This window comes from Medicago sativa, chromosome 5, assembly GCF_051527215.1.
Source record: "Medicago sativa cultivar Bolivia chromosome 5, Bolivia_mono, whole genome shotgun sequence".
Classification (NCBI taxonomy): Eukaryota; Viridiplantae; Streptophyta; class Magnoliopsida; order Fabales; family Fabaceae; genus Medicago; species Medicago sativa.
Genome location: NC_140753.1, coordinates 64,023,424 through 64,032,598, shown reverse-complemented (window position 1 = coordinate 64,032,598; position 9,175 = coordinate 64,023,424). Strand labels below are relative to the sequence as shown.

Here is a 9,175-nt window from a genome sequence, read left to right as displayed (position 1 = left end):
CTTGTTGATTGTAATGGGTTGAGTAACAAATCTTTATATTGTTGTTTGCCCTCTTATATTTCGTATCATTTTAAAAATTAATTAGTCAACTTAGAAAATGTGGGCCAACTTGATTATGTTGTTTGCCCTCTTATACTTCGTAACATTTTAATCTGGAGATGAAAACAAGAAGAATAGGGGTGAAGTTAAATTTGTTTCAACGTTAAGCGACATCGTGTGTCCAAATTATATTTTTATGGGTTTTGGTAAATTTAAGATTTATTGAAAATTTAGCTTGTTTTGGGTTTTTGAGTTTAGAAGATGGAAGTGAAGATATTCAAGTAATCTAAAGGTGTGTTTGGATGGACAATTTTATGGTTTAGGAAAAAAAAAAGACGATGAAAATGATGATGTGACCTTGGTTTATGATGCATTTCTTGACTTTTAGTAAAACAAATATTTATAAAAGTAAAGTTATTATCAAAATTATTATTTCAACATTTTTTTAAAAAAGAAAATGAATAAAAGGACTAATCTGTACGGGTTTTGATGGATAAAGGAGTTTTTAATATACAATAAATGAATTTTAAAAATTAGACCTTTTTTAGGGGTAAAATGAGACCTTTATCTAGGACACATAATTTGCATCATATCATATCTAATTAATTGATGAGAAGTGCTATATGGAGCGAACTTCTCTATCCCAAATACCCCGAGAAGCATGTTTTCACTTTAAAAAAAAAAGGACAAAACCAGTTTCTTTTATTTTAATCTTGGACTGGATGGAAAAAAAATGGTGGGCATGGTGTATGTCCTGAAATTTATCATTACTCTTAATAGATTACCGAAATAATATCGTGAAATGCTTTTTTCGCTACATATCCAACATTTTTCTATCTTCTTTGATATCTATGGATTAAAGGGTCATGTATCTGGGCTTCGGCCCTCTCTTGAATGAGAGAGAGTGTGCGAGAGAAAAAAGATAGTAAGTGTAAATAACGTACTTGAGAAAAATTATGATTAGATAATTTATAGATATATATGCTCAAAAAAAAAATTATAGATACATATGACCCTTTTTTAAAAATAGATTTTTATAGTGCAATATTTTTTTGCTATAATTTTTTTAACAAAGGAATATATAGTCTATTTGCATGTATATAAACATATATGTTATTAACTTCTTTTTTTCTATGTTATTCCTAGTTTGACAATGGACGGAAAATCTTCTATTGGTCTTTTGTTTCTCCTACTTAGCCTTGCATCACTTGTAGTGAAATGTTACTCATCTCCTGAAGATGACTTGAAGGCAATTGCACTTAAACTCTCCTTATCAAATTTATGTGATTCAAGTTTTTGGTGACTTATTTTGGCTAGAATAAAAACATTTTTCGTATATCTCACAAATATGTTGTATTGAAAAAAAAAAATGCAGACTTATATTGTTTACACCGGCAATAGTAGAAAGGACGAAACTTCCTCATTGCTCCACTACAAGAATCTTCTACAACAAGTTACAGTAGACAGGTTACATTTTTTAGCAAAGAGTAGTTCAAAAGTTAAGAGAAGTATTTTGAAAAGAAGGTTTCAAAAATGAGAAGGAGTATATACGTAAAAAGGAGGGTGTGAATAGAAGTGGAGGTTCATTGTTTCTATATAATTCCATACGTTGTGTTTTCAATAGTTCACCTCTCTTGTGTATTTTATTTTTGAACCGTGAGTTTAAATATACATGTTGACGATGTTTTCAAGTTCCATTTATGTAAATATAAGACTTTGCATCAATGTTTTCAAGTTCCATTTATGTAAATATAAGACTTTGCATCAATGTATTATTAGATCAAACTTTAGTTCACAATTTTTGCAGTGAACCGAAGTCTATAATTCACCATTACAAACGTAGCTTCAATGGATTTGTAGCTAAGCTCACAAAGGCAGAAGCTGACAAAATGGCTGGTGTGTGTAAACACTAAACTTTGACTATTGAAAAAAAGTTATATATATCCTTTCTACTTAATTTTTTTTGTTAATTGGGAAAATTGACCTTGTAGAGCTTGATGGGGTAGTGTCTATCTTTCCGGATAAAAAGAGACAACTGCTTACAACTAAATCTTGGGACTTCATAGGCTTTCCACAATATGTGGAGAGGAAATACTCTGAATCTAATGTCATTATTGGAGTGATCGATTCTGGAATCTGGCCAGAATCAGACAATTTCAACGATAAAGGGTTTAGCCCACCTCCAAGCAAATGGAAAGGAATTTGTCAGACTTACAATTTCACATGCAACAAGTAATACGTCGTCCTATAACTCGTGTTGAAATATTAATTTTACTAAAAAACGAGAGAGTATAATGCTAACAATTGTTGATATATATGTTTTTGTAGTAAAATAATTGGAGCTCGGTATTATGGTATTAGTTTTGATGATGTCGGATCTCCAAGAGACTTTGTAGGTCATGGGACCCATGTAGCATCGACAGCTGCTGGGAACATAGTTAGCCAGGCAAGTATGTTAGGATTAGGACAAGGAACCACTAGAGGTGGGGCTCCATCAGCACGAATTGCTGTATACAAGGTGTGCCGGTCTTCTGCATGTGATACATCAAACATTCTCTCAGCTTTTGATGATGCAATAGCAGACGGAGTTGACATATTATCGGTGTCTATTGGAGGACAATTAGAAAATTATCATAGCATTTTTAGAGATCCATTATCCATCGGATCTTTTCATGCGATGAAAAATGGAGTATTGACAGTCTTTGCAGCAGGAAACGAAGGTCCAGAACCTGCATCCTTAGAAAACTTTTCACCTTGGTCAATAATTGTGGGTGCCGGAACCTTGAATAGAAAGTTTGTTACCCAAGTCAAATTAGGAGACAACAAGATTTTTGAGGTAAATACATTTTTTTTATCATATTCTAGAGCAAGCCTTTATTTCATCTTCTTTGACTTCAATATGTAAGCAAGGCTAATTGGGTTTATTAGTTGATAATGTCAATATTTTTGCTTAATGTTAGGGTATCTCCCTAAATACATTTGACCTTTCGGGAAACATGTATCCTATTATCTATGCTGGAGATGCACCAAACACTGAAGCTGGCTTTAATGGACACAAATCCAGGTTACTATCCTTTATATTATTGAAGTTAAAAAATTAAAAAGACATTGAAATTAATTGTTGCACTTTTATAAAACATATTGACCCAATAATATTACAACAATGTGCGTTTCAAATGGGTATTATTATTTAGGGTTAATTATGTTTTTGGTCCCTACAAAATTGCGACCTTGTAAGTTTAGTCCTTACTTAATTTTAATAGCATTTTTAATCCCTACAAAAAAATCTGCACTCAATATTAGTCCTTACTCAATCCAAATTTGTTTAATTTATGCTTAAACTCTTAAGTTTTTCAACAATTTTTTACAGGCGTGTTAAGAACGTTATTAAAAGGTCCTCCGAAAAAAATATCGCAAAAATTTGATTTCTACGTCCATATTTTTGTTACTTATATCTTAAACTTTTGTCGTTTTAAAAAATTCATATTTAATTTATTTCATGTTAAAAAATTATAGATTTTAGTAAATGAACCTTTCATAGTGTTCTAAACTTGTATAAAAAGAATCGTTAAAAAATTTAAGAGTTTAAGGATAATTAAACAAAATTTATTTTAGCAGGGACTAAAATTATAAGTAAATTTTTTTTTGTAGGGATTAAAAATGCTATTAAAATTAAGTAAGGACTAAAGTTACAAGGTCGCAATTTTGTAGGGACCAAAAACATAATTAACCCTATTATTTATGTGAGAAAAACATAGTCTATTATTTGCTAATGAAAGTGTTCCAAAATTGAAGGTTTTGCTCATCCAATTCCCTAGATGGTGAGATGGTAAAAGGAAAAATTGTTTTGTGCGAAGGTCGATATGGAATCCAAGAAGCCTTTAGAGCTGGTGTTGTTGGTGTCCTAACACAAGGTCAAACATCAAGAGATACTGCATTCTCTTTTCTCATGCCTGGATGTTACCTTCAAACAAAGGATGCCACCAAAATCCGTAAATACATATATTCTGCAAGGTATAAGTGCAGGTTCCGTATACACTTATCAATTATTTAGAGAATTGCACTTATCTAAATTTTATTGCATCAATCAATTTGCAGGACTCCAACTGCAACTATATTTAAGACAAATGAATTAGAAAATACTTTGGCACCCGTGGTCATAGTTTTAAAACTCGGACCGGACCGGCCGGTCGGACCGATCTAACCGTGAACCGGTGTCCTGACCGGTTCGAGCAGGAAGTCGGATCGGGCATGCAGTTGAACCGCGGAGAACCGGTAAGAACCGGCCGGTTTTCGGTCAAACCGGTGACTCGGTAGCTTTTGAATCGGACCGGTTTTTGAACAAAAAACAAAGAAAACTGCAGATCAGTATTGTGGAAAAATCAGAGTGAAAGAGACTGCAGTTGCATCATAGAGAGAGAGAGCAAGAGCCATACAACTATGAAGATGGAAGATTTGTCAACAAACTATCAAGATGGAAGAGAAAAGATGTATGAATGGCTAGAAAATTGGGATAAGAAAGAGAATGATGGGAATAGCTTTGCGGCTGCTGCTCTTGCTCTTAGCCTTGCCTTGCCTTGCTAAATTAGGGTTTTGTTTACTAGTAGTGGACTAGTGGTATAATGGGCCTCTCAATAAGCCCAAATGATAAATGTGCCTTCCACACAAAAACAAAAGTCACGTGAATTTGATATATTTTTTAAAATAATTTTTATATTTTGGTTTTTCCATGTAAAAAGTATACTATTAATTAGTCTTTGCTGTAATTTTTTTTTATTGTTATGAATAATTTTTCAATATTTTTGAGATGAGTCATTTAGTTTATTCCGATTAAATGTAAATAAATTTTTTATAAGGACCGAGTCATATGACCGAGTCATTCGGTTCAATCCGATTCAGTCATGCGGTTCAACCATTGACCCAATGGTTCAACCAATGAACCAGTGACCCAGTGACCTCGCCGAGTCGACGACCGGTCTGAGTTTTAAAACTATGCCCGTGGTTGCTTCTTTTTCATCAAGGGGTCCTAGCATAGCTACACCTGATATTCTCAAGGTTCTTTTTCTATGACTGAATAAATTAAACGCAACTATATCATGTAAAAAATTGCATTAACCTTTTTTTGTCTGTTTAATGTTTTAGCCGGATTTGATTGCTCCCGGGGTGGACATATTGGCTAGTTGGTCTCCAATTTCTTCTCCTTCTGAAGTTGATAGTGATGCTAGAAAATTAAAGTTCAACATAGTGTCAGGAACATCAATGGCATGTCCACATGTGTCCGGTGCAGCAGGGTACATCAAGTCATTTCAACCTACATGGTCACCTGCTTCTATTCGCTCTGCTTTAATGACAACTGGTATGGTAATAAAAAATGAGCAATAAAACTAAACTTTGAACATGTTTATTTTTAATTAACATTTGAAGAGAATTCAGTACCAAAAATATAGATTTGCTACACACATTTGCTTAAGATAAGAGAGGATAATGTATCTTATATTTATTTCATTTTAGGTGATTATACTTTACTTATCATATGGTTTAAGCTAATATAAACAAACACTGTGTGTTCCTTGTGTTGCAGCTAAACAGTTGAGTCCCATAAATAACAATGATGCTGAGTTTGCTTACGGGGCAGGTCAAATTGACCCTGTAAAAGCATTGAACCCTGGTTTAATATATGAAGCTAGCGAAATGGATTATATAATGTTCTTGTGTGGCCTGGGCTACGACAAAATCATTCTGCAACTAATCAGTGGAGACGACATCAGCTGCTCCAACACAACAAACTCAACAGCAAGGGATTTAAATTACCCATCATTTGCTTTAAAAGCACCGCACCCAAATAGCCACATAAGTGGGAGTTTTAAAAGAACTGTCACAAATGTTGGCTCACCAACATCTACGTATAGAGCATTCCTGACAGCACCCAAAGGACTCGATGTTTCAGTCGCGCCTGATGTTTTGTCATTTTCTTCATTGGGAGAACAACAAACTTATGTCCTAACCATAAATGGAGCATTGGGAGAAGAATCTATTGGGTCAGCATCATTGGTTTGGGATGATGGAGTATTTCATGTGAGAAGTCCTATTGTTGTATATGATGAACGGGCTGAGAAAGTAGAAACACCTCCAAATATCTTTGTTATAGTTGCTAGTACTATTGGTTTTCTTCTTCTTATTACTATGATTACCTTAATATATATTAAAGCTTATAGAAAAAGGTACGTTAATCCTTAAAAATATATGTAATTGTAATCTCTATGTAATTGTCAAAGAATGTGAGATATGATGCTTGGATTTACTACAAGTTGTTTGTTGATTATATTTAGAGATACTTTGATCTATGAAAGATTCTCTAATCTATAATGAGTATATTAGTCTAATGTAGTACATACTGCAAGTACCATTTCTTTATGCTCAAGCTCAAGTAACTTTGGAAATCAATCATCCAGTTTTAGAATTATTGCAATTTTTTCTTTACACAATTGTTCACGTTGTTCAAGCTCCAATATATAATTTTCTCTTACAGGGGAAATCAAGAATATTCATGTCACCTAAACAACACACAATTTGATATACAATCGATCACTTCATAATAGTCAAAAGACAAAGAAAGACAACAAGTGTAACTAATAATTTTTTCAAGACTTTTCTTCTTTTCTGATGCATGTTCATCACTCCCATTTTTTTTGCTTGTCTTCTCGGCGCTCCATCTTTGCTCCTTTAACTTTATTGGGTAAATCCATTTCTCCAATCTAAACAATAAAACATTGTTTTCATAAGCACAGGCCATATGAACTTAGAGTGGAAGGAAGTAACTAACCCAAATAGTTGATGCACTGAATGAAAACAGTGGCTCTAACCATATTGCACCTATCTGCGAACAAAGGTTATTGGGTTTCTTTGATTGAGATCCATACTCCAAAATACAAGCACCAATAACTATTACAGTGTATAAAATTTACATTTCAGTTAGTTGCAGGTTAGCAGTTACTTGCAGTGCAAGCTATAGCTTAGCTGTCATGGGTTAGTGTTCTATGCCTACTAGCACATAGTAGCTTAAAGTATGGAAAAATTTTAGTGTATAAATACTTGTTGTAACTCTGAAATAATTAATGAAACTCATTACGAAATCACTTCGCATGCAAACTCTTATTATATGTGAAGTAAGGAAATCAATTAATTTAAAGAGGAAAGGAGGATGAAGCCTATATTATGATGTCAATTGCTATCACACATAAACCTTTTTTAAATAATTTGAAGAAAGAAAGAAAGAAAAAACCTTGCATAACAAGTTTCCGGTAACTCTAGCACAATCTGAAAGCAAATGAAGTTACCCATGATATTCAAGGAATCACATGTAAGAACTGAACATGTAAATGGCGGTGCTGGTGTTTCTTGTAACTGTGGATGAGATGACAAGGGCATTCATTGGATGAGAGTCTCTCGATCAATTCCAATGGAACCACCCAAAGAAATTTAGAGGCCGTTAAATAACAGTTACAGGGGAAACAACTCATTACTCCAAGTCCTAGTGCTGTATTAGAAAGAAATTAGATTAAAAAAAAATTAAAATGAATCTGTGTTGTCACCTAGTTCACATTTCAGCAGCTGCTTGCTGCACTAAGGTAACTAAAAATTATCCAGTCCAGAATAAAGACCTATTTCTGAGGATAATATAAAAATCTCCACTTAGCATCTAAACTATGTTCAACAATAAAAAGCTCCAATATAATTTTCTCTAACAAATCTAATTTTCTCTTCCAAATCCAATATATAATTTTCTCACCTTGACTTGTATGGTGCAATTACAGCTCCTTTCTTTTTCTCCTGTAGAAGTGTAAATTGGACACAAATTTACATAAACAACAATGCCACACAAGATCAGTAAGAGTAGTCTGATTTTCAATTCTAATCTCAGCCATTCTATTTTCTATTGTTTCTGAATGGTCGGTATTCACACAAGTTATTCAATTTCAAAGAACAAAAAAAATGATTATGATTACGAGAATATACCAATTTCAAAAACTCATATACCAAAAAGTTGAGAACTCCTAAAAATTGTGCAGCCTACTAACCAGGAATAAAAGGCAACATTGGCATTTCTATCACAACCAAATTCAACAAACATCATAAACTGGAAATTGAACAAACAAAAGATTGAAAAAGTTGATTCAAAATCTAAAACTTCAAATGAAAACTAAAGTACCTGTTCCTCTCTTTCTCAGCTGCTGCTTTGCAAGGAACAGTTAATTCTATTAACCGACACCGCAACTTTTACCCAATAATCATATCCAATCAATCCTCAAATTCAATCAATCTCCCATGTAGCAGTTGACAGAATTATTCAAACATCCATGACAGTTGAAACCACAATATTATTAACTGCAATTCATCATTCATCCTCGAAGTTTCTCATCAGTTTTTTTTGCAATGTTGTTGGCGATTGGCATATAACCATGTGCTTGTTTGTCTCTGCCTCTTCAAATACGTCTCAAAGACTATTCTCAAACATAATGTGCACCACAATTACTTCTCATATAAACTCTTCCAAATATTTATTTACTCTTTCAGCCATGCCATAGCAACCATTAATCTTCTCCACAACAAACACAATAGGGTCAAAATAAACTAACAGTGGCAATAATATTAGATTTTAATTGATCCTGACACTCAAAATATTTATCTTTATCCGTTTCAAGATCATCGTCTTCGATCATCATTTGGTTGCTCTCCATCTCTGTTTTAATAGTAATATAAAAGTAATTAAACTAAACTTCCTTAAAAGAAGAAAAAAGTAAACCAACTAATTAAAAGTCATAAGAAAATAACATGCTAATATTAAAATTGGGGTTGAAAAATGAAAGGAAAAAGCTTATTTTCTTACCTTAGCTTCTGCTTAACCCAACTAAAAATGGCTTAACGAGAATCAATACATGCAAAATTTTGATTTTGTGTTAATGGAAGAAATTGGGATTGGGTTATGGTGGAGAGAGGGAGAGGAGAGGGGTTTCGGTCATCAACTTTAAGGGGAACTTCTCTTAATTGCTATCTTCTTAGTTTAACTTAGTGAAATCTTCAAAGTTAAGGATATTTTAGGGTCTGATAATGATATTGTCTTCAAAAAAGTTAGTCC

General features: G+C 33.2%; 1 protein-coding gene and 1 long non-coding RNA gene across 2 annotated transcripts; one reads left to right on the top strand and one right to left on the bottom strand.

Annotated features, from left to right (window-relative positions):
* The first annotated feature begins 1,192 nt into the window (after positions 1–1,192).
* On the top strand, positions 1,193–6,276 carry LOC146923972 (cucumisin-like). The gene is made up of 11 exons (XM_085711800.1): positions 1,193–1,288; positions 1,415–1,506; positions 1,847–1,935; positions 2,031–2,271; positions 2,368–2,875; positions 3,000–3,103; positions 3,835–4,053; positions 4,138–4,188; positions 5,034–5,094; positions 5,182–5,395; positions 5,621–6,276. The coding sequence occupies exons 1-11, from the start codon at positions 1,193–1,195 to the stop codon at positions 6,274–6,276; spliced, it is 2,331 nt and encodes a 776-aa protein (XP_085567926.1).
* Positions 6,277–6,471: 195 nt separating this feature from the next.
* Positions 6,472–9,175, bottom strand: LOC146923971 (uncharacterized). Its single transcript, XR_015009934.1, has 2 exons — positions 8,927–9,175; positions 6,472–8,779 (listed from the first exon to the last, which is right to left on the bottom strand). It is a non-coding gene; the product is annotated as an uncharacterized LOC146923971 (long non-coding RNA).